Source organism: Bos indicus, chromosome 16 (assembly GCF_029378745.1).
Source record: "Bos indicus isolate NIAB-ARS_2022 breed Sahiwal x Tharparkar chromosome 16, NIAB-ARS_B.indTharparkar_mat_pri_1.0, whole genome shotgun sequence".
Classification (NCBI taxonomy): domain Eukaryota; kingdom Metazoa; phylum Chordata; class Mammalia; order Artiodactyla; family Bovidae; genus Bos; species Bos indicus.
Window position 1 is genome coordinate 54,702,796 of NC_091775.1, and position 26,073 is coordinate 54,728,868.

General features: G+C 41.5%; 1 protein-coding gene across 6 annotated transcripts in view; it reads right to left on the bottom strand.

The window, feature by feature from the left end:
- The window catches only part of PRDM2 (PR/SET domain 2), a 133,905-nt gene that overhangs the window by 99,537 nt on the left and 8,295 nt on the right, over nucleotides 1–26,073 (bottom strand). For 5 of the 6 annotated variants that reach the window (XM_070768470.1, XM_070768466.1, XM_070768468.1 and 2 more), the window contains exon 2: nucleotides 16,547–16,620. The exons of the other annotated variant lie outside the window; for it this stretch is intronic. In XM_070768470.1, the coding sequence (XP_070624571.1) occupies nucleotides 16,547–16,555 (9 nt within the window). In that variant the 5' untranslated portion in view covers nucleotides 16,556–16,620. The remainder of the gene's footprint in view (nucleotides 1–16,546; nucleotides 16,621–26,073) is intronic. 6 annotated transcript variants of the gene reach the window in all.

Sequence of the window (26,073 nt, forward strand, 5' to 3'; positions counted from 1 at the left end):
GAAGGACTTTCAAAGGAACCAACATAGGCAAACAGCAAAGTGGAAGTTTCAGTCACTCAGTCATGTACGACTCCTTGCAACTCCAGGGACCGTTGCCTGCCAGGCTCCTCTGTCCATGGGATTCTCCAGGCAAGAATACTGGAGTGGGTTGCCATTCCCTTCTCCAGAGGATCTTCCCAATCCAGGGACCAAACCCAGGTCTCCTGTATCACAGTCAGGTTCTTTCCTGTCTCTCTGTGCCACCAGGGAAGCAGCAAACTCCAAGATAAAGTGATTAATTTTCCCACAGTGAAGATCTTGTAGTTTTAAGAATGCTTTGTGCCAAGAAGAGAGTATCATTCGAATTTCTGTACTCCTAGCATTTCAACTTAAAAAAAAAAAAAATATATATATATATATATATATATATATATCAACAGGCTGCTTGGAAAGAAATAGATCCCACAACAAGAAGCAAGTCATTGTGAAGGTCTACTCTGCTATTTTGAGTTGGAATGTGCAAAAGTGGGCACATAAGGCCTGGGGATCATTCCCTGGACAGGGCAGATGTGATGGTGCATGCTCTCCAGAATCACACACACTGCCATCCTGCCTGATTAAGCCTTGGTCCTGACAGTATCACCAAGCACAAGTTCAACACCTTCCTAAACATGGGAATATCAAAACTGCCCCAGAAAATGATCTTATGGTATTTTTTAGTAGATAAAGTGTGAATAAATTTAGCACACAAATTTCTCACTTCTAAATACAATGCTCTCATTTTTAAAAAATTTTAATCTATAAACCAGAATTTCGGAAATGTGACTAAATTTTTCAAAAGAGGGAAAAGGTATTACATTGGTAACTGATATCCAGGCTACATAATAATTATGTTTAACTTGGATAAATTAAACAATATTAACAAGTCATAGCCACAGTCATTAGCACATAGCCAGTTAGTACATAAGTGGGAATTTCCTTCCCCTTTTTCGGAGTGAACCCTAGAAAAGATTTTAAAGGATGTGACACCATCTAACCTTCCCAGGAACTTTGAAAAGACAGTGTGTCAGCTAACTCAAACTGATACTGCCAGGCACTATTACGGTAACTACTAAAGGCTCAATGTGCACTGGAACTTCCTTGGGCCTCAGGCACTGTGCTAACCATCTTGTGTGCAAGACCGAGTTTACTCCAGACAGCCCAACAGGAAGGCCCTGTTAGTGCCTCCTCCCAGCTCCTTGCCCCACTACCACACACACACACAAGAGGAAATTGAGGCTTAGGAAGTGGTCCAAGCTGCCCAAGGATAGGAATTGAGTCTCTGTCTATCCCCAGAGCCCAAGCCTATAACCACTGTGGTGTTTACAGTTAAAATTCTGCTAGATCGGCTTTGAAGTGCTAATGTAAAACATGGTGACTCTGGTTGATAGCACTGTAGTACAGAACTGAAATTGCTAAGAGAGTAGAACTTAAATGCTTCCTCCTCCCAAAAAGAAAGAAAAAGAGAAATATGCAAGCTGATGGGTGTGTTAATTAACTGGACAGTAGGAATCCTTTCACAATGTGTAGGTATACTGAACCACCACAATGTACACACAGTTTAAATATCTTACAATTTTGTCAATTATACCTCAGTAAAGCAACGAGTTCAAAAGGAGAAGATTCTGCTGAAATACAATCTGACAACTTCTGCCCTAAAATCTCCAAATTTCCATAGAAATGTCAACAGGAGATGGTAACCTAAGGGAGGAATGGTCATCCCCACAGCAAATTTGTAACTTGAGTCTAAGTTGGAGGCCATCTATATTAAAATTTCTGAGACACCTGGGAATATAAAGGACGTCAGCAGAAGAACCACAGGAAAAAGAAACAAGAAAAATTCCCATATACATACTTACTTGCCTTCAGCAAATCCATGATTTTTAATTTGGGCTCCTTTAGTTAGAAGAGCAAAGCTTTTTTCCTGTTTTAGTATCCTTCACACTACAACAGGGCTCAACGAGAACCCGAGGACCTCCTTCCAGACACTGGCCAGCTCCAGGACCTTCCTCTCACCTCTCCGGCTGTCAGAACCTCCACTGTGGTGCTTACTGCTGGAAACTGCAGGGAACATTTTCTACGAAGTTGGAAGTAGGAGGAGGTAGGATGGCTTGCCTAAACAGAACCATCCTCTCTCCTTCCTTATTTTTCCTTCATAGCTCTTATCACAATTTTAAATAATTGCTTGTATAATTATGTTTACTGTACCTCCCCCATCAGACTGCAGGGAAGACAGATGGCATCCACCTTACTCCATGCTCCATTCCCAATACTCAGCAGCAGACCTGAAACACTTGTCACTTATATACTTGAATGAATAAGTGATTCTTGCAAGCTAACTTGAACTTTTTAGAAAAAAGAAGGCTAGGAAAGCACAGCTAAGTCATCTATCTGAAAGCATTTTCTCTATGCATGCCTGAATTTGAGATAGGTATTTCTGGGTCAACATAAGGATTCTTTTTTAGAAAACGTGGCATGCTCTCAATTTCAAGCAATCATTTGACAAGTAAACTTTTGGAATAAAAGCATATTTTAAAGAAAATTTCACTTCCCAACATTTCCATAATTGGGAAACTGGGGTTATATATATATATATAAATATATATAAAATATATTACATGTAACACTATACTCAAAACAGGGTAACCTTGGTTCGTACACTAAAGAATAACAGGCCTGGGACTATGTCTCAGGTTGATTTTGTCTAAAAGACACTGGAGTGTCTCGATTTATTACAAGATTTCTGAGTCCGTTCTGTGGGCCAAATAATGCTTAAAGCATCACACATACCTCAATACTATGTCACTCTAGTGAAGAAGATGGACAAAATTAAACAAAGATATACAGTGCTTGGTAGCTACTGATGCTCTGAAGAGAAATCAAGAATGAGAAGATGACACAGTGAAGGGAGAAAGGAAAGGGGGTATTTCAGACAGAGTGCTCATGGGAGACCTCTCGAGAAGCAAGAAGGAAATTGGGTGACAGCATGCAGGAAAAACAGGCCAGGAGAGGACCTTTCTGAGACAGGAATAAGTGTGGTGAGTTCAGGGATCAGACAGGCAGAGACTGACGAGTCCAGAGCTGGGCAGGGGACAGCGGAACGGCTATAGCTGTGGCGGGAGAGGGACGCAGGGTAATGCCACTGGAGAGGCATGAATCACACAGAATGAGAGGGGCAGAGGCCAGGTTGCACACTCCTCCTTCCAGAGGGGCCAACAGCCTCCCAGGACCCCATCTCTGCTGTCCCAGAATCAAGTTCAATTCAGTTCAGTCACTCAGTCATGTCCAACTCTTTGTGACCCCATGGACTGCAATACACCAGGCCTCCCTGTCCATCACCAACTCTCAGAGTTTACTCAAACTCATATCCATTGAGTCAATGATGCCATCCAACCATCTCATCCTCTGTCATCCCCTTCTCCTCCCACCTTCAATCTTTCCCAGCATCAGGGTCTTTTCAAATGAGTCAGTTTTTTGCATCAGGTGACCAAAGTATTGGAGTTTCAGCTTCAGCATCAGTCCTTTCAATGAATATTCAGTACTGATTTCCTTTAGGATGGACTAGTTGGATTTCCTTGCAGTCCAAGGGACTCTCAGGAGTCTTCTCCAACAGCACAGTTCAAAAGCATCAGTTCTTCAGCGCTCAGCTTTCTTTACAGTCCAACTCACATCCATACACCACTACTGGAAAAATCATAGCTGTGACTAGATAGACCTTTGTTGGCAAAGTAATGTCTCTGCTTTTTAATATGCTGTCTAGGTTGGTCACAGCTTTTCTTCCAAGGAACAAGCATCTTTTAATTTCATGGCTGCAGTCACCATCTGCAGTGATTCTGGAGCCCAGAAAAATAAAGTCAGCCACTGTTTCCCCATCTATTTGCCATGAAGTGATGGGACCAGATGCCATGATCTTAGTTTTCTGAAGGTTGAGTTTTAAGCCAACTTTTTCATTCTCCTCTTTCACTTTCATCAAGAGGCTCTTTAGTTCTTCGCTTTCTGCCATAAGGGTGCTGTCATCTGCATATCTGAGGTTATTGATATTTCTCCCGGAAATGCTGATTCCAGTTTGTGGTTTATCCAGTCCAGCATTTCTCATGATGTGCTCTGCATAGAAGTTAAATGAGCAGGATGACAATATATAGCCTTGCTATACTCCTTTCCTGATTTGGAACCAGTCTGTTGTTTCATGACCGGTTCTAACTGTTGCTTCTTCACCTGCATACAGATTTCTCAGGAGGTAGGTAAGACGGTCTGGTATTCCCATCTCTCGAAGAATTCTCCAGTTTGCTGTGATCCACACAGTCAAAGTCTTTGGCATAGTCAATAAAGCAGAAGTAGATGTTTTTCTGGAACTCTCTTGCTTTTTTGATGATCCAATGGATGTTGGAAATTTGATCTCTGGTTCCTCTGCCTTTTCTAAAACCAGCTTGAACATCTGGAAGTTCACAGTTCACATACTGCTGAAGCCTGGCTTGGAAAATCTTGAGCATCACCTTACTAGCGTGTGAGATGAGTGCAACTGTGTGGTAGTTTGAGCATTCTTTGGCACTGCCTTTCTTTGGGATTGGAATGAAAACTGACCTTTTCCAGTCCTGTGGCCACTGCTGAGTTTTCCAATGTTCTGGTATATTGAGTGCAGCACTTTCACAGCATCATCTTTTAGGATTTGAAATAGCCCAGAATCAAGGCCCAGGCCCATTTCAAAGGTTTCTGACACTGATCACTGTGACAAATACAGTGGAAACTATGAGGATTCTCTACTTACCTGTTATGTAACAGAAAGCGTAAGAACCCTTGAATTCCCTACTTAGTGAAACAAGTTATCAGTGAACTGATCTGGAATGGTAGTATCAGATTTACCATAGTAAGATTAAGTTAGCAAGCTACGTCGTTATTAATTATAAACTGATCTCCTTAATTCTATGTCACAAATTCCTATCTCAAAGTCAAAGAAAGTCAGTATCCCCTCTCTGCCCCAATCAATTGCCACAAGCCTCCTGCCCATCATTCGGTCACTAATAAACACTTCCCAAGTGCTGGCACATGCTGGCAGTGAAGACACAACGGTTAACACAGCTGACCCAGGCCTCCTCCTCAAGACTACCAGCAGAGGAACTGCTCCTGCTCTGCTTTCTAACACAAAAAACCTCACAGGTATTTGGAGTCTCCAGTTTTGACCTTGCTGTAGAGCCTCTCAAAGGTCCTCTATGTTTTCCTGTAATACTCTTCCTCTGACCAAGGGTGACCTTCCAGGCTGGATGGTGGCAGCCCAGGGACCAGGACTTTCGCTCCTTCCTCTGGGCCAAGCTGTGCACTACCAAACACTTTCCACACATGGCCTCAGAGAGTCCTCACCATATTCACAGCAAACACTGACAGTACCTAGGGTACTAACCAGGCACAATCCCAAGCTCTTTCTGCAGCACCTCATGTAATCTTTACACTACCAGCCAGCTGTGGGTCCTGCTATAACCACATTTTACAGATGAAACTGAAACCTGACTGTGCTCACAGCGAGTAAGTGGCAAAGCTAGGATTCAAACCTCAACAGTCAGCTTCAGGGGCAAGACTCTCAAACACCATACCTCAGAGGAGCCCAGTCAAGTAATTTTCCCAAATCACAGAGTCATGGAGCCAAAGTAAACCCATACAGGTGTTCACATTTTCACTACTAAACCATCACTGCAACCCGGAGATGCCTGGAAAGTCCCTTTTGGGCATCCATACGGTCAGGGCCATTTTTATAATCATACTAAGATGTCACCTGCCTTTCTGACTCTCAGGTGTGTACAGGGGAATTTTCTGGAGCCTTTGACATATGATGATGTCATCATTCCACTGGCTAATGGAATGTGCAATTGTTTAACCTTGTGTTTTCAATATTCTGAGTCACGAATAAGGCCTACAGTCTGACTAATATCACCGGGCCATGTTGATTCCATGGTGCTGATACTGCACTAGAGTAAAAACATTACCATCAGGGGAAGCTGAGTGCAAAGGACCACACAAGGCTCTACTATTAATACTTTGACAATTTCCTGTGAATCTATTTCTCCCTAAAACCTGTTTCAATTTCACAGGAAATATCTAAATACATAATCGACATAAACAAAAATCTTGAGGATGGCTGGACTAAGGAAGACCACCCCTGACCTTCTGGTACCTCCTAGCTCAGGACCAAGAGGCAGAGGACTGGAGTGTGTGGTGACAAGAGGATCAGGGAGGAGGCCGGGGCCACACAGTCAGGCCCCCTCACCCCCCGCAGCTTCCTAAGTACGATGGGAGGGGCTGTTCCCCTACAGGCACAAGGGTTTGGCTTTTTTGAAGGGTTTCATGGCTCATCACTAAAGAAGAACAAGTAAAAGAGACTAGAACAAACTGAGGTATATTAAAAGCAACAGCTTGTTGTCCCATTTGGGCTCCTGTAAGAATGGACAAGGAAAACAGAGTTCTTACCCTTTGCTTTTAAGCCCCAGATGGTGGGACTGCTACGATCTCAGCAATGTTTGGGGATTCCCAAACAAGTGTGTGTGTGTGTGTGTGTGTGTGTGTGTGTGTGTGTGTGTGTGATGGTGGAGCTGCTGCAATCTCAGAAAAGGCCTGGGGATTCCCAAGGGAGTGTGTGTGTGTGTGAGTGTGTGTGTGTGTGTGTGTACACTCTACGCCCCTCCCTACCCAGAGGAAGTCTGTTCCCCACAGTCCTACCCAGCAGGGTCCCTATCAGGCCTGCTTCCCACTCTTGCCTTTCATTGCACACTATACTCTGACACACTTACAGTCTGGCCTGGTTTATGGTCTCTCTAGCAAACAGGTCCCAGACACACAGCGCAGGTCTGTTTCACTTGCCTCACACCCAGAGCCCAGCAAAGATGCCTAGCTCAGAACAGTGGTCACTGCGAGCAGTCAAACAAACAAGTGTCTGACAGTCAAGTGCCAGGAGGTACCGGAGGCATGATGGCTTTAAGAGGAGACGCACTCAGCTGGTAACAGAGTCCAAGGAAGTGGATGAGACTAGGGAGCAGAGAGCAAGACAATGGTGAGGACCAGCCCTCAGGACACCACTGTTTGAGGGTCAAAGGAGCAGAGGAGACCTAGACGAAGACATCCCAAAGGCAGGCGTGGTGTCAGAAAGGCCAGGAAAAGGCTCAGGGAACGGAGGGAGGTCAACAGTCAAAGACTGCTGGTGAGCCTTTAAAATCTGCTGTATCTGATCCCTCCCTCCAATGCCCACTGCCCATCCGTTAAACCTGAAATAGCGCAGCAATTCCCACTTTTCCAACAGATTTCCAATTGGTGCCCCTCATGCCAGCACCAGCTACCCTAGGAACTGAAGAAAGCAACAGGGAGGAGGCAGGGTCCTGCCCACCGGCTAATGCAGGAGACTGGTGGGGAGTTCCCACTGGGACCAGTGAACGCTGATAATCATCTCATTGTGATAATCAGAGATAAGAAGGGAACTCTGTTTTAGTTAGGGTAGCTGGGGGTGAGGCAGGCACATCTCAGAGAAGATGATACAGAGACTTGGTCTTGAAAGATGAGAATGAGCCATGTGGGAGGACTAAGCATTCCAGAGAAACATCCTGAGGAGACAAAGGCTTTGGCAAGTTTACGAACCAAAAGAGGTCAGGTCAGAGTGAGCCAGGAGAAAGCAGAGGCGGCCGCCACCAGATGCTGCAGAACCTTCACCACCAAGGTTCAGAGACCAGCCTTTGGAGAGCACGGGGCGCTGCAGGGTTCAGAGCAGGGGAATGACAAGATGTGATAAAGCCTCAGTGCTTCACATTTACTACTTGCTTACTCCTGCCCACATGGGATGGGAACCACTACTATCCCTATTTAACAGGTGAGAACAAACACCGGGAAGGCAGTGACTTGCCCAAGTTCAGACAGCTGGAGAGGCAAAGCCAGGACTGAAGGAGAAATATGAGTCACAGGACAGCAAAGGTGAGGCAGAGCTGAACCACCCTGTAACCTTCTCTAATGAAGTATTAACATCTGAACAAGAAGATAAGCCTTCTGTCATAGTTCCCTCCACAGTTATGTAAGGAAATGCTGTTCGAGTGGCTAATTTCTTTTTCAAATTTCAGAAATAACCTAACATTTTCTAACCAAAAAACAATGTCCTGGATTTTATAAAAATTGCTATTTACCTAGTAGAATACATGATTCAAAGTGAGATTTAAGTGCTGTCATCATTCAATGCATTAGTTGCCTGAACTACACGTTCTCTAATTGAGGTTCAAGTTATAACGGATTGGAATCACTTTACTTGGAAGGCTTTTTTAAGTCTTTAACATCAAACTGGTACTTAGAGTTACCTACAAAAAATAAAATTCTAAATTAATGATATGCTACAACGCAAAAGTGGTTTTGATATTTTACACCATACATATTTTTAGGATTACAAAAAAAGCAGGAGAGACATCGAAAATGAAAGATAGCAGCCATCCCACAGTTTCACCAAATCTTTAGAAATATTACAAACAGATTTATCTAGATGGTTAGATGGTCTCCCATAAAAGATATCCTGTAAAAGGAATAAATAAACCATTAACATGCAGAACAAATGGATCAATCTAAAAAACATATGCTGACCAAAGAGAGATAAACACGAAGGAACATACACTATATGATTTCATTTACCTGAAAGTCTTGAACAGAAGAAGACCAAACCATAGGGACAGAAAGCAAGATAGTGGTCACCTGGGGTGGAGGCCGAGGGGTGCAGAGCAGCAAGAAGGAACTTTTGGGGGTGATGGAAACGCCCTATATATTGAGAGTGGTGGGTAGTGACATGAGTGTGAACATTTGTCAACACTCTTTTGAATGAGTATATTTTACTATACATAAATTACACCTTAAAGTTGATTTTAAAGTAAAATAACTAAGTGAATCCTACACTCTCTCTTTAAATCATGCTAAAATGAAATTTGCTCCTTGGAAGGAAAGCTATGACAAACTTAGCCTATGAAAATGCAAAGACAGCACCTTGCCAATAAAGGTCCATATAGTCAAAATTTTGGTTTTTTCAGTAGTCATGAATGGATGTAATAGTTAGACCATAAAGAAGGCTGAGCGCCAAAGAACTGATGCTTTCAAACTGTGGTGCTGGAGAAGACTCTTGAGAGTCCCTTGGACAGCAAGGAGATCAAACCAGTCCATCCTAATGGAAATCAACCCTAAATATTCATTGAAAGGACTACTGATGAAGCTGAAGCTTCAATACTTTGGACACCTGATGAGAAGAGCCAACTCACTGGAAAAGACCCTGATGCTGGGAAAGATTGAAGGCAAAAGGAGACAGAGGCGGCAGAGGATGAGATGGTTTGATAGCACCACCAACTTAATGGACATGAATTGAGCAAATTCCAGGAGACAGAGGAGGACAGAGGAGCCTGATGTGCTGCAGTCCATGGGATCACAGAGTTAGATGTGACTTAGTGACTAAACAACAACAAAAAAGAAAATAAAGAAAAAAATGTCAATGCCATAGAAAAAATTTTTCAAGGTTTTTCTTTAACCCAAGTCAAGCATTATTTTGCTCAAAAACCTCCAAAAATGTCCCATCTCCCTAAGTAAAGTCCACTCTGGTCCTCACAATGACCACAGGTCTGATCCAATACCACATGTGGCCTGGAATCAGTCTGCTCCACCTTCTCTCCACAGTCTCAGATAAACAGTCACTGGGTTTAGTACATAGCAGAGCAGTGGCACTGGCTGCTATTACATAAGACTGCATGTGACGTCTCATACTAATGTCTTTATTTTTAAAAGTATAAGAAGAAACAAGCTTTACTGACATTTCACTTAAATTTCTATCAGTAACTCCTTTTATACACTTCACCCAGAGATTGATTGCAAGTCACTGTATCAGTTTTAACCTATTTAATTAAAGCATCTTGTTTCTTACATATCGATTTGACCAAAACCAGCACTGGGGTGGAGGTTGGGGCGGGGGGCGGGGGGGCGGGTGCGGGGCAACAGCAGTAGGTGACAGGAGAGTTCAGATTCAATCCCTTAATATTAAGTACACAACATAGTATATTCACAATACTATGAAACCTTGAAAAATATTCACATATTCCTGCACAACAGACTAATACTAATCACCACAGCAATTGTCACCAGCAAAAACATCTGAATCAGAGAGTATTAAAACACTCAAATTCCATGAACAATTCTTCTTTGTTTAGACTTGCAAACAATATTCTTGGTTACTGTTCTAGATGCTGGGGGAAAAAAATAAAACGAGCTTCAGTCTCCTGAAATAGCATTAAATTGTACTTGGTTAAGGAATGAGTGAAACTGCAGAAAGGATAAGCAGATAAGACAAAGAACAAGAAAATCACATACACTATCTTTGCAAGAGAACAGCAGTCAAACAATTCCAAAAACACATTAAAAGTGCCCTCTTTCAGAAGGCTGACAGGTCCATTAGGCTGTCCAGCTGAAGAAACCGTCCTCAAGTATGGTATTAATAGTGAACAAACGGAGAAGGCAATAGCAACCCACTCCAGTACTCTTGCCTGGAAAATCCCATGGACGGAGGGGCCTGGTAGGCTGCAGTCCATGGGGTCGCTAGGAGTCAGACATGACTGAGCGACTTCACTTTCACTTTTCACTTTCATGCATTGGAGAAGGAAATGGCAACCCACTCCAGTGTTCTTGCCTGGAGAATCCCAGGGATGGAGAGCCTGGTGGGCTGCCATCTATGGGGTCGCACAGAGTCGGACACGACTGAAGCGACTTAGCAGCAGCAGCAGCAGTGAACAAACATATTAGCACACTCTTGCCCGCTAACAGTCTCATCTCCCCAGGGCAGGAAAAGTGACATTCTAAAAAACTGGAAATCAGAGTATGTCTCTGTCTGGTGGCTTCCCATTGCATTTATTTTTTAATGTATTTACTTCTGCTGGCACTGGGTCTTTGTTGCTGCGTGCGGGCTTCTCACTGTCGTTAACTTCTCTTATTGTGGAGCAGGGGCTCTAGGTGTATGGGCTCAGTAGCTATGGTTCCTGGACTCTAGAGCACAGGTTCAGTAGTTGTGGGCACATGGGCTTAGTTGCTCTGATGCATGTGGCTTCCTGAACCAGGGATCGAACCCATGTCTCCTGCATTGGCAGGCAGATTCCCATCTACTGTGCCACCAGAGAAGGCCCCCTCATTGCATTCAGAATAAAAGATAACTTCTCATGGCTCTTAAAAGTGAAGTGAAAGTGTTAGTCACTCAGTTATCTTTGACTCTTTGTGACCCCATGGCCTGGAGCCCACTGGATTTCTCTGTCCATGGAATTCTCCAGGCAAGAATACTGGAGTGGTTTACCATGCCCTTCTCCAGGGGATCTTCCTGTCTCAGGGATTGAACCTAGGTCTCTTGCATTGCAGGCAGACTCTTTACCATTTGAAAATACCCGGGAAGCCCTACAGAACTGGCCCTCACCTCTCACATCAACTTCATCCTATCCAAAGTCCCTAAGGCTCACCAAGCACCAGCCCCGGCTGCTCTCTGTTCCTTGAACCAGCAAGCTCATTCTCACCTTCCGTCTATGCACTCACTATTTGTTCACACTGCCAATAACTTTCTTTCCCCAGAGCTACACACATCTGGTTCCTGGTTATTACTTGAGTCTCTGTTCTATTATTAATCAGTTCTTCAGAACAGCCTTCCCTGACCATGTAATCCAGAGAACCTTCCCCCATTGTCACGCACCATTCTTTATATTCTATATAAACACTACCTTATTTCACTGTCTTCACAGCACTTTTCACTATCTGAAATTATCTTGTTTGTCATCCTGCTTTTTAACTGTCTTCCTCTAAGAGAAGATAAGTTACAAAGCATAGCCCTTGCCTGTCTAGTTCCCTGCAGGCAGAATTCACAACACATGGGATGCAGTCTATGCAGGACAAAAGAGGGGATGAGAGAACATTCAGAATAGCTAAAGTAATACACTCTGGATCTTTCCATTATTCTGACAGCCTATCACAATTCTAAGAGTTGGATCTGCAGCATCAGTGACTAAAAGCTTATTTCAGTATGTAAAATTTTAGAACAAGTTTGGAAGGCTGAATTGCTTTGCTACTCATTACTGACAATACCGTGGATGACTGATCAATATATTAAGTTGCTGCCGGTGGCTCAACAGTACAGAATCCACCTGAAATGCAGGAGACGTGGCAGAAGCCGCAGGTTAGGTCCCTGGGTCGGGAAGATCCCTTGGAGAAGGAAATGGTAACCCACTCCAGTATTCTTGCCTCAAAAATCCCACGGACAGAAAAGACTGGCATGCTACAGTTCATGGGGTCGCAAAGAGTTGGACACGACAGCAACTAAAACAATAGCAAATCATAAATCTATTATACTGACAGAAAGTTTCATATATTCATAACAATGAGTTATATAATGGTTCTTAAAAAAAACTGTGTGACTCAATAAGTTAGTCATCAAGACACCTGTATTAAACCATTAGGGCTTAAACCCACACAACGTTATACATCAATAATATCTCGATAAAGCAGGGGAAATCACTGGGGCTCTACCTAAAGAGTATAGTCCTCTTCTCCTCCTAAACATGTGACGGGTTTGCACTGCTTTCCCCTCTTGAGTTTTAAATTAGATGTAGCCATAGGAGTAACTTTGGCCAATTAAGTAAAAGACATGTGTACTGACACAAAGCCTCGGTCATCCTTGGTTCTTAAGCAGGCTTACAGCTCAACATTCAGAAAACGAAGATCACGGCATCTGGTCCCATCACTTCATGGGAAATAGATGTGGAAACAGTGTCAGACTTTATTTTTTTGGGCTCCAAAATCACTGCAGATGGTGACTGCAACCATGAAATTAAAAGACGCTTACTCCTTGGAAGGAAAGTTATGACCAACCTAGATAGCATATTCAAAAGCAGAGACATTACTTTGCCAACAAAGGTTCATCTAGTCAAGGCTATGGTTTTTCCTGTGGTCATGTATGGATGTGAGAGTTGGACCGTGAAGAAGGCTGAGCGCCGAAGAATTGATGCTTTTGAACTGTGGTGTTGGAGAAGACTCTTGAGAGTCCCTTGGACTGCAAGGAGATCCAACCAGTCCATTCTAAAGGAGATCAGCCTTGGGATTTACTTGGAAGGAATGATGCTAAAGCTGAAACTCCAGTACTTTGGCCACCTCATGCGAAGAGTTGAGTCATTGGAAAAGACTCTGATGCTGGGAGGGATTGGGGGCAGGAGGAGAAGGGGACGACAGAGGATGAGATGGCTGGATGGCATCCCTGACTCGATGGACGTGAGTCTGGGTGAACTCCGGGAGTTGGTGATGGACAGGGAGGCCTGGCGTGCTGCGATTCATGGGGTCGCAAAGAGTTGGACACGACTGAGCGACTGAACTGAAACTGAACTGAGATCCACACTGGATGTTAGCAAGAACAAGAAATCAACAGTTGCTGTGTAAGATGCTGAGATTTTGGAGCTGCCTGTCTGTAAGTACAGCATCACACAGCTCATCCTGACCAGTACAGCAGTATAGCATGGGAATCAAGAACCTGGGCTGTGGAATCTGACCAGCCTGGTGTGACTCAGAGCTCTGTCACTTACTATGTGAGAGATCATGGGCTTCTGGCCTTAATGTCCTCATCCATAAAATACTTATAATACCTACTCTTCCTAGAGAGTTAGACAAGAGTTGGACACAACTTAGTGACCAAACCACCACACTCTTCATACAGTGGCTGCAAAGACTTGAGTTGAGATAATATATATGTAACACACACTACAGTGCCTGGCATGTTGATTAAGTACTCACTAGATAGCAAGTGGCATTAAACTTTAGCACATCTACTTTAAGCCACTATGAACATATTTATATTATGGAACTTGGTGGCCCTGGATGTTCTAGAAAGTAAAGCATTCTAAACTCTGGGACAGCCATTTATAAAGTTCTGGTTTCTCCTAGAAAAATTTAGGAAAAGGTAAGAATTGTGGAACATCTCAAAGTTAACAGGGATGGGTGTGGAATGACAGTGAAGCAAGCAAAGGTATCTATGATTTGAAAGTAGAAAGAAAAGAAAATGGAGAGTGAGGGGAGACAGTGGCTGGAAAGGCTGGGTTCTAAATTAGGAAGATAAGAGACAGTAAGAAAAAGTTAAGTGCTGAGAACAGACAGAAAGAGAAAATAAGCAAAGAGCATGTGGGCCTAGAGCTTTGTGGATCCCAGGGCTGAGGGTGGAGATACAGCCTGGCCTGCTACACCTGCAACGCCTTGGAATACTGATTGATAAGACAGCAGTTCAAAACACTGCTTCAACAGTCGGTGCTTAAAATGCCAGGAGGCTTTGGACTTTGTGGTTTTTTCTAAAGGACTCACTTGTAAACAATATGGTATGCTGATTCCGAGGATCCTTCAGTCCCTAACACTCAGCTGTCAGGCATGTATAAATAACAGACTCCATGATATTGTCTTAGAAACTTAGATACCAACCATAAGATTCACCAAAGCAATGTTGACCAGGCCCTAGAGAGAAATATCTAACCCTAAAGTCATCATCAAGATTTTCATTAAAAATTAACCCTGTTCAAGTTAAAACTTGCTTAATATCTAAATTTTTGTGTAGTTATTTTGAGGCTTTTCAGGCACTTACTGCTCAATTTCAGTAGCTGAAAATAAAAATAAACACAAAAGGGAAAAACAGCAAATGTCCTGAAACAATTCATAATTTTTAAAAATCATGGAGATGGGACAGTTGTTGAAAAATACTCACAGATTGTATGTCATGATATAATAATCAGGTCTCAGTATCATGAGACTAATACTCTTCAAAGAATAAAAATATAACTAAAGATGCTGAAAATTTTACTATAAAAAGTGGACATTTTTATAATCCAAATAAAAGTTTCATCACTACCAGACCACTAAAGTTACACCCAAATCAGAAATGCACTAGCCATTAGAAACATAAGAGGACCCTTTCCCACTGATATTTGGCATCAAAGGGAGTCCTCTACAAGAAATTGTCAAAAAGCCAAAAAGAACTGGTTATTGCTCCAACTCTTTGAAAGGCATGTGGACTTTCCTTAAATGCAAGTTCTTCTGCTATAACTGCAATATTAAAGCAAAAGTGTGAGGTGTCACACAGGTCTAAATATGCTTTAAATAAAATATTACTAGCTTAGTACGGTTAGCCACCTGAAATAAATGGCGCTGAAGAGTGCTGCCACCTAAGTGACGTCAATATTTTGATTCCGCTTTGGAAGCTTTGACCATCATTCCAGTCCAGAACCAAGGCTCCTCTAACAACAGCTCTGAGACAGTGGAAAAGCAAGTTCCATGAGGAGACAAGGTCAGCATTAAGACTCAATCTTAAAAGAGGAAAATAAATGAACTTTATGACATGTATATGCACAGAACTTTGATGAACAGTGACTATGAAAAAAATCCATTCTGTTCTCTTTTTCCCTCCCCCATCTCACCATTTCAAAAATAATCTGCCTTCAAAAGCATGTCAGTAAATCTGCAAGCTTTAAGAATAATAGAAACCATGTGCCCATGTGTTCGCCAGATTCATTTTTTATGATGTATGGTCCTCTGCATTAAAATCAACAAATTTTTGATAAAGAAAGTAATGAAAAGAAATCAAAAGAATCCATTCCAAAAATTTCACATCTCTCAATCCCAACAGAGGACCTGAATGTATTAAACCTGGTCACCTAATGAAATTGGACTTGTGATCTCCAGCAAGAGGCACCTGTAAAGGATAAAAAAGGTGTCTGAAGTTTCAGTTGATAAAGAGTACAAAATGTTTTCAAGCCTGAGAGCTTTAAGCTAAGCACCAAAAATTACAGACTTCACATATTTAAGTTCTTTCCTTCATATTAAAAAAAAAAAGTTTTATAAAGATGTCAAGAGAGAACGCTTCTAATATCCATACATTCCTGTAACTGCAAGTGAAAAGATATTAAGACTAGAAAACAAGAATCCTACTTTAGAATATATAAAATCTACGTAACTGGTTCTACTTATCAGAACTCCCTTAAGGCTACAGAATTATTTAATCTCCAGGTAACCCCACACCCTCCTGTAGGGAGAAACACATCTTATGTTTCAATATCCATCCTCTTGTTTTTATTCTAAATTGGTTTTTAAAGGACAGAAGGCTTAAAGTTTCCCATTTAGCTTTGGTCTCTAAAAATAACTTTCAATTTTCTCCTTGCAACCAACGAGTTATTACAAAATAAAAAGCACTAAAAATGGAAGCTTAATAAGCTTCGAAACAAAAACAAAATAACACCAGGGAAAGCAAAGAAAAAGGAAGCCTGAACTGAAGCCCTAAGATGCCACAGAAACACCAACTCACGCAAGACAATGCACACTCCATTCCACGAACACACACACTATGAAAATGACGAACTAACGAATGTTGTTAAGCAACAGAAAGGAAAATCTAGGAGGAATGAAGGTGTGTGTTACTATCTTTTAAAAATTAAGAACTGGACTAACATCTAGATAATGTATTTGTATAAATTCTTATTTTTAAACTCACCTGATTCATTTTCAATTCCTGTTGTGTTCTGAAAAGATACACACAACAAAGAAACTTCTTTGATTACATGAGCCCTAAAAAGAAAAACAGACAATTGTGATATGTACCTGCCTACAAATTTACAGTGATTTAAAACCACATACAGAACTGTAGAGTCTGCTCAAAGGACTATTCATAAAGCAACTCCATGCTAGATCAACTTCAATCTACGCTAAGAACTTACTTTGCAGATTTATTATCTACAATAAAATAGATGTCTTACTACCCTTTACTGGGGCTTCACTGTACTCTACAATTGAAAGCAGACTCATTAGAATGACATCAGATTTTTGCTTTGGAACTGAAGCACACCTAAGAAGAAATAAATTAGCTTTGTTAGTAGAAACACAAAGCAGTGCTGAGTAATTTATTAAGCGATGTAAAGGTTCTTCTTTGACTTATATCAATACTGTGTTGAATACAAACACAATTAGACCCCTATACATTATTTTGTTTTTCAAGTTCCTCAAGTAGAAAGGGTGAGTTTACTAACATTTCCATGGAGATTTCTCTTTGAGAAAAAGACTGGAAACCTTGTAGTAAAATGCAAATATTTTAATAAAAGCTGTTTGGAAAGAACTACAATTACTCCTTTAAAATTTTTCTTCAATTTATTCATAGTATAGGAATGGAAAGACAGAATTATTTCTTGCAAACGCAAATGACATACTTGTTTCTAAAGAACAATCCCTGAAGACGGTCCTTTCTGCAACCTTCTGTCTTAGGAGTCATTCATAATACATGGAAATCATGAGAGTAGCACTGCCACTGTAATATTCTTGTTTTCATCATGCATGTATACACATCATTAAATAGAATTCTATTTCTTCACGGATTTACCTACATTCATGTTTCTTTCCTAGACGTCACAAGACTTACGTTGTACTTCATGTTCTAACTGCTAATACCCCAGGAAATTATAACTTAGGGACATTCTTCATCCTAAAATATACTGCCTGCCCCCTATCATCAAGAACAGTGCTTTGATATTTCTCCCGGTTTCATTAATAAGGATTATTTCAGGTTTTTCTCCTTGAGGTCTTTAGCCACACTCACCTGAACACCTTTAACAATCAAAGGCACTATATTTAAGTTAAGGCCTAGTCACCTGAACTAGTTTTTATTCATAACTGGCACAGGTAATGTATTTGACAACTTGCAATTTGTTAGAAAGCTCTGTGCTAGCCAAATCAATATACACTCTGCAGAAGTAAATATGCAGTGAATATGATTTCAGAAAACTGGTAATTAACCCATGAAGTTCATTCCTTTAACTTTATAATATTCAGCATCTTTCTCACATACATTTAACATGTCCTTCCTTAGCATACATATTCTTCACTGAAATTAAGCCTTTTCTATTATGGCTATTCAGTTCCACCAGGAGGGCCCTGGTGACACCTGAGGCACCCAGGAGTGAAAGAAATGGCAGGGATTTCATCTACCCTCTCACTACACTTTTATAAATGGATTTACTAACACTGGCCATGAAGAACTAGCTTTGGGGGGGAAGGAAAAAACCCCTGTAGTAAAATGCAAATGTTTTAATGAGAAAGATCTTTGGAAAGATGTTTTACCATCTCCTTTGCTCCGTCTTTTCCTTCTCATAAGAATCATTGATTATCATTAGGAAGCTTCTTCTAAGACAAGCAGGCTCTGGGCTACCATCACATAAACCAGCTCAGTTAATTTTCACAAGGTTAGTTTCTCAACTAATGACAGAGATTCAAGGAAGCTAAAATTACTCAGTAACTTTGGTTTCTGCTATGGCTTCTGAACCATATTTCACCAGCTTTTTTAGTCCTGCCTCACCTTGTACCTACTACATGCCAGGCTCTACTTTTGAGTAGTGAGCAGACAGATCCCTGCCCTCTAACAAATAAGCAAGCAAAACGTGTAGTATGTCAGATAATCAAAGTGCTTTAGAGGAAAACAGGCACCTGGAGAGGGAGACAAGGATTATAATCTCTATCTCAACATTGGCCAGTGAATCCATCACATGGTCAGAGAAGGCCTCACTGAGAAAGCAGGTGAGGAGCTGAGAGTCAACAAGGGAGGGAGGAAAAGCATCATGAGGAGGAAGACTGTACACAGCAGACGAGAGGCCAAGTGCAAGACATAATGGCACAGAGTGGGGTGGGGAACAGGAGAGACAGATTGAAACATAAGCTTTGCAAGGTAAGCACCGTTCACCAGAATGGCTACAGCTTTTTCATCCAGAGATGGAAAGCCACTGGGAGGCTTACGGTGGCAGAAGCGACCTGGCGTGTCTTAGATTTAAAAGGAGACTATACGGGAGTAGGGTGGAAGCAAGCAGACCTCTTAGGAGGCTAATGTCCCCATTTAGGCAAGAGATGATGGGGCCTTGGCCCACACAGCAGAGATGTGACAAGTCGGCAGATCCTGATCTATTTTTAAAATAGAGTCCCCAGGATTTGCTGCCAGATTTGATGCCATGTATGAAAAAAAAAGAGGAAGTCAAAGATGACACCAGGGTTTTCATCCTAAGGACATGGAAGGATACAGCAGCCATTTTCTGAGAAGCTATCTCCTTCTTTCCATCTGCTTTTCACTTATTTTCCCTCTTTATTTAATACATTTTCCCTCCCTTTTCCTCCCCTTTCATAGTTGCCAGCTCACAGGCACAAACCAAACAACTCAGATACTGTGACATCTAAAAATGAAGAGCTAAAATATTAAAGTACTTAAAACATCTTACTCTTTCATTTATTTCAATGAATCTCAACTTTTTAATGAAAAACTTGTAATTCAGATTGTTACATGAGTTAATAATAATCTGATTTTCTATACTGCCTATTCCTTCTCTGTCCAAATTAGATGGCATTCATCCTTTCTTCCGGAGAAGGCAATGGCAACCCACTCCAGTACTCTTGCCTGGAAAATCCCATGGATGGAGGAGCCTGGTGGGCTGCAGTCCATGGGGTCGCTAAGAGTAGGACATGACTGAGCAGCTTCACTTTCACTTTTCACTTTCATGCACTGAAGAAGGAAATGGCAACCCACTCCAGTGTTCTTGCCTGGAGAATCCCAGGGACAGAGGAGCCTGGTGGGCTGCCATCTCTGGGGTCGCACAGAGTCGGACACGACTGAAGCGACTTAGCAGCAGCAGCAGCATCCTTTCTTCAGGCTTCCCTGGTGGCTCAATGGTAAAGAACCAGCCTGCCAACGCAAGAGATGCAGGTTCAACCCCTGAGTCAGGAAGATTCCCTGGAGAAGGAAATGGCAACCCACTCCAGTATTCTTACCTGGGAAATCCCATGAACAGAGGGGCCTGGTGGGCTACAGTTCATGGGGTCGAAAAGAGTCAGACACAACTTAGCGACTAAATAGCAGCAACAATATCATTTCTTTCCAAAAACTAGAGAGACCTTAACATCTTTAAGGGTTCACTATTTATTCTTGATGCCGTATGCTTGGACCCTCCTCTCTATCACTTCTAATCCTAACTGCTAAAAACAAGACCCTCTTTTTTTTTTTCTTTCTCTCTCTTGACTAACAATATTATCAGATTATATATCTAAAATATTTTACAATAATGAAAAACATCGCAATCTAACACTGACTTCTCAAATGATATTTTAAATTAGGATATTCAACTATACTAAAAACAAGAGATGTTACAAGAAAAGAACTAAGATTTTGGCAGTGTCTCTCAACACAGGACCACTGCATTTGGAGCTGAGTACTCACTCCAGTGCAAGACTGTCCCTTTCATTAAGGCCACTTAGCTCTGCACTGCGAAATCAATGCCAGCAGCTCCCTCTGAGCCACACATCCCCACATCCCCTTCTGGTGGAGAACCTCTGAACTGTAGTAATCATGTACTAGCTGCACCATGATAATACATTTTAAAGCAACTATAGATTCTAAACTCTGTTATTGGAATACCTTCCCTAAATTCCTCCAGGATTGCAAAACCCCTGTGGAAGTGCATGGCAGTTCTACATAACTTTTACATTCAGTGTTGACTTTAACAGCACTGATTTATATACCTACCTTTCTAACACAGTTATCTCAGGTTCTGTGTTTTATCAAACATGGTAACTGGAAGTATCATCATACCAGTAGAGCGGCCGAGAGGAATCTTTCCACACCTACCAATGAAACTGAGGAATTCTATCAAACTTTAAATAAAATGCTCAATAATTAAGTGCCTCCAAATTTCCAGTAGTAAATAATGAAAAACTTAAAATCCTGGACTTTTGGGACCATAGATTCTTAGTTTCTTGTTTGGATTTCTATGCCTGACCAAAACTTCTTTAAAATGTCTGCATTTCCTTCCATTCCACCTGCTGATGTTTTTCAGATAAACTACATTAGACAGATTCACAAATTTAGAGCATGTGAATTTCTATCACCAAATATACTTCACTAACACCACATACTCTTAGAAAACTAAAAGTTCGATCTTGATTTTACTGATCAAAGGTTTTAATAATATACATGTACTTAACTTTTAAAGATACTGCTTCCAAATTCTAGGATAAATCATCTGTACAAATATTTAATTTAGTAATATCATAAAGATGATTTAACTATATATAATCAGTATGAATACAGCAACAATAAAATAATTAGGAGGGTCTTTATTCAAATACTGGTCCCTTAGGAGATCAAGACAATCTGAACAACTATTAAGCTGCTGTCATCTGACACGGTAGCCAGAGACCAGAAAATCTAGAAATATGCAGGAAACCCCATACAAACAGGCAGTTCCAGGGTCAGACCATCCCTGCAGGCCCAGCCATACTTCTATCACATCATCTGAGATAATGCAGATCAAACAAAAGAAAGACACAGACTAACATTAATGCACTACATATAACACATCAAACTGTCGTATCTGTCCTTTGTAGACTTGTGAAGCCTACAAAACAATATGAAAAGCCTTTAAAGAAAAAGCAATAGCAGATTCTTTAAGCCTAGTCTAAGTCTGAGAGGAAGGGCAAAGAATTAGGAATATAAATATTTGATTTGCACATTCACTATGTGCACGCTAAGTCACTTCAGTTGTGTCCGACTCTGCGACCCCACTTTGTAGCCTGCCAGGCTCCTCTGCCAATGGGATTCTCCAGGCAAGAATACTGAAGTGGGTTGTCATGCCCTCCTCCAGGGGACGTTCCCCACCCAGGGATCGAAACAGTGTCTCTTATGTCTCCTACATTGCAGGCGGGTTCTTTACCACTAGCACCACCTGGGAAACGCACCTGTAAGCTACTGATATTCAGTTCAGTTCAGTCACTCAGTCCTGTCCAACTCTTTCAACCCCAGGGACTGCAGCACACCTGGCATCACCAACTCCTGAAGCTTGCCCAAACTCATGTCCATCAAGTCAGCGACGCCATCCAACCATCTCATTCTCTGCCATCCCCTTCTCCTCCTGTCTTCAATCTTTCCCAGCATAAGGGTCTTTTCTTTTGATTCAATTTAGGTTTGGGGAGCTATTTGGAAAATAAATTATTAACTAATGTTATTTTAAAATTATTTTCTTAGATTACAAATTCCACATTGTAACATAAAGATTGGAAAAGGTCAGTCTTTATTCCAATCACAAAGAAAGAAAATGCCTCGCAAAGAAAGAAAATGCCAAAAAACGTTCAAACTACCATACAATTGCGCTCATTTCACATGACAGCAACTAACCAGTTATGACCAACCTAGACAGCATATTAAAAAGCAGAGATGTTACTTTGCTGACTTTGTCTAGTCAAAGCTATGGTTCTTCCAGTAGTCATGTATGGATACGAGAATTGGACCATAAATAAAGCTGATGCCGAAGAATTTATGCTTTTGAGCTGTGGTGTTGGAGAAGACTCTCGAGAGTTCCTTGGACTGCAAGGAGATCCAACCAGTCCATCCTAAAGGAGATCAGTCCTAGGTGTTCATTGGAAGGACTGATATTGAAGCTGAATCTCCAGTATTTTGGCCACCTGATGGGAAGAGCTGATTCATAAAGATTGTGATGCTGGGAAAGATTGAGGCAGGAAGAGAAGGGGGCGAGAAAGGATGAGATGATAGGAAGGCATCATTGATTCAATGGACATGAATATGAGCCAACTCCAGGAGATAGTGAAGGACAGGGAAGCCTGGCATGCTGCAGTCCAAGGGTCAGACACAACCTAGTGACTGAACAACAACATCAAGACTCAGAAGAAACGAACTTTCAAGACTCAGAAAGCAACACACAATTTATGGACAAATAGTAAAACAGAAATAAGAGAACTGGCATGACCGCAGCAAAATTTTAAAAATCAAAAATATGGAAACATGGACTAAAAGAAAAAAAAGTTTTAAAAATATCATTGTGTAAAAGAAGTCTTGGAATGTTTATGACCTACATAAGAAAAGAAAAATAATTCTAAAACTAATCACTACATAAAGTAGATCTCTCATGGTAAATGAATATCATTGTGGCAAACACTGAGATGATCAACCTTTTAGCAAAGTAGATTTACAGATTTACACTGTAAATCTTAACTTTCTCTGACCAAAAGATTCTTGCAGTCCCAAGAAACTTTTAGAAAAATAATTAAAATATCCAAAGCATGCCAACTTCTCAAAGGCAGTTTTCATTAACAAACACAGCTAATGTACTATCAAAAACTACCATTCACAATTCCTACCAGAAGAATGGAATCACCAAGTTACAATTTATAAACTCTAGCTATCAACATAAAAACATCTAGCATCCATTCTTGGGGATTAGGAACAATCACATAATTCATAAATACTGAATCTGCCTAGGAATTTGTTAAATGAAGTCATTCATTTTCCTTTTCTAAAATTATACATAACATATCACTGGAATACTCATCCAGAACATTTAGTTTCACACTGAAAAATATACCAACGTTCCTTTAAAAAGACAATGTCACCAAATTAAATAAGCTAAAGTGAAAAATCAAAACTGGTATGTTTATCACTTTCACTAGGGGTGTGTGTGTGTGTGTGTGAAGAGAAAAAAACAGATTTGAGAATACAACAAAGATTTGGCAACCCTTCGGTGAGTGAAGTGAAAGTCACTCAGTCGTGTCCAACTCTTTGCGGTCCATGGAATTCTCCAGGCCAGAATACTAGAGTCGGTAGTCTTTCCCTTCTCCAAGGGATCTTCCCAACCCAGCAATCGAACCCAGGTTTCCCGCATTGCAGGCAGATTCTTCACCAGCTGAGCCACCAGGGAAGCCCAAGAACACTGAAATGGGTAGCCTTTCCCTTCTCCAGAGAATCTTCCAGACCCAGGAATCGAACCAGAGTCTCCTGCATTGCAGGCGGATTCTTTACCAACTGAGCTATCAGGTAATAACCCTTTGGTAAATCGGACAATATGAACTCTTACAGCTTAAAACTGCTCATGCCTCTCACCCTCTAGAATGATTTCTAGCCAAGGCAAAAGCAACAGTATAACAGCACATCAAGAGAGGAATTTCCCAAACTCAAGTGTGTATTAAGAGATATAAAGAACTTAATGCTCACAAATAAATCAGTAATTTATCCCATTTCAATAAACTGGTTTCCTCAGTGATACCCTGAAAACCACAGACAAATATCCCAGGGCCTGAGTCCCCAAATTCATAGAGCAGAATGTCCTGACAACCAACCTAAATAAGGAGGCAGAGTTTAAAGAATTTACTCCAGGTAGAACTTGACGGGCTCCCTGGTAGCTTAGATGGTGAAGAATCTGCCGACAATGCAGGAGCTGCTGCTAAATCGCTTCAGTCGTGTCTGACTCTGTGCGACCCCATAGACGGCAGCCCACCAGGCTCCGCCGTCCCTGGGATTCTCCAGGTAAGAACACTGGAGTGGGTTGCCATTGCCTTCTCCACAATGCAGGAGACCTGGGTTCAATTCCTGGGTTGGGAAGATCCCCTGGAGAAGGAAAAGGCAACCCACTCCAGTATTCTTGCCTGGGAAAGTACAGGAACACTGGAGCCTGGGGGGCTACAGTCCACAGAGAGCAAAGAGTCAGACACGACTGAGCAACTAACACAACACAGGAGAACTTCATATTGACAACACAGTTCCCCCAGAACTGAGAGGAAGACGAGAAGGTCTGCTGTTTCGAATGGCTTTAGAGCCACAGAGCTCTGATGGGATGAGGTTGATTACTTTTGTCTGAAATATCTCTAAGTTAAACAATACCATAGTAGAATATTTAATAAGAGACCAGCAGATAAACTAGGAGAGTAATATGAATGCAAATTTAGATCATGGTACGAGAAGGCAATGGCACTCCCCTCCAGTACTCCTGCCTGGAGAATCCCATGGACGGAGGAGCCTGGTGGGCTGCAGTCCATGGGGTCGCTACGAGTCAGATACGACTGAGCGACTTCACTTTCACTTTCATGCACTGGAGAAGGAAATGGCAACCCACTCCAGTGTTCTTGCCTGGAGAATCCCAGGGATGGGGGAGCCTGGTAGGCTGCTGTCTATGGGGTCACACAGAGTCGGACATGACTGAAGTGACTTAGCAGCAGCAGCAGCAGCAGCAGGGGCCTTTTCTTCCCCTAGAATCTCTCTCCTTAACTTGAAAAAAAAAATTTTTTTAATATAAGGGAAAATTTTCAAGAAACACCTCTCTAAGCATTCACTAATAAAGAGCTAGCAATAAATATATAGCAAGTGCTGATTATTTATCATTTACCTGGTAATGTTAGGGATGGCTATCACATGCACTCTCTTACTCTAAAGTGAAAGTGAAAGGGCTTCTCTTGTGGCTCAGCTGGTAAAGAATCCACCTGCAATGTGGGAGACCTGGGTTCGATCCCTGGGTTGGGAAGATCCCCTGGAGAAGGGAAAGGCTACCCACTCCAGTATTCTGGCCTGGAGAATTTCATGGATTGTACAGTTCATGCGGTCACAAAGAGTCGGACATGACTGAGCAACTTTCACTTTCTTATGATTTTGATTAAATGTATACACCTATGTCATTATATTATGCTGAACATGTAATTTACTACATCAAAACTTTTAGGTTTTGTTTTGGGTTTCTACAAAAATTCTACAAGTGCTTTCTAGCCAGTCCCTGCTGTCTGATGAGAACTATGCACAGATTCAAGATCATTATTATAATTCCCATCTCTCTGCTGAAAATTATAACTAACCAACTATTGACTATGTATTCTCCATATATTCTGCAAAACAGCATTAAACTCAAAGAATTTCCTATAAAATGATGCTTTTGTAACATTTTCCCATGTTGGTTGCATTAAGAACAAAGAAAATTAAGCTGATTCTTTCCTCACACTCAAATGCCAAGCTTCCAACTCAAACACAGACTTTCTACAAGGAGGTGCCCCATGACAGCTCACTTCACAATTCCCCAAATAAAATGAACTTTCAATTAACCCCCCTGAGTTACTATTCTTCCACTGGAGTTCCCAATGCAGATGTAACTGATGTGATTAAACACTAAAAATTAAGGGACTTTCAGGAACCCTGCAAAATACTTGTGAATTTTCTGTAAAGGG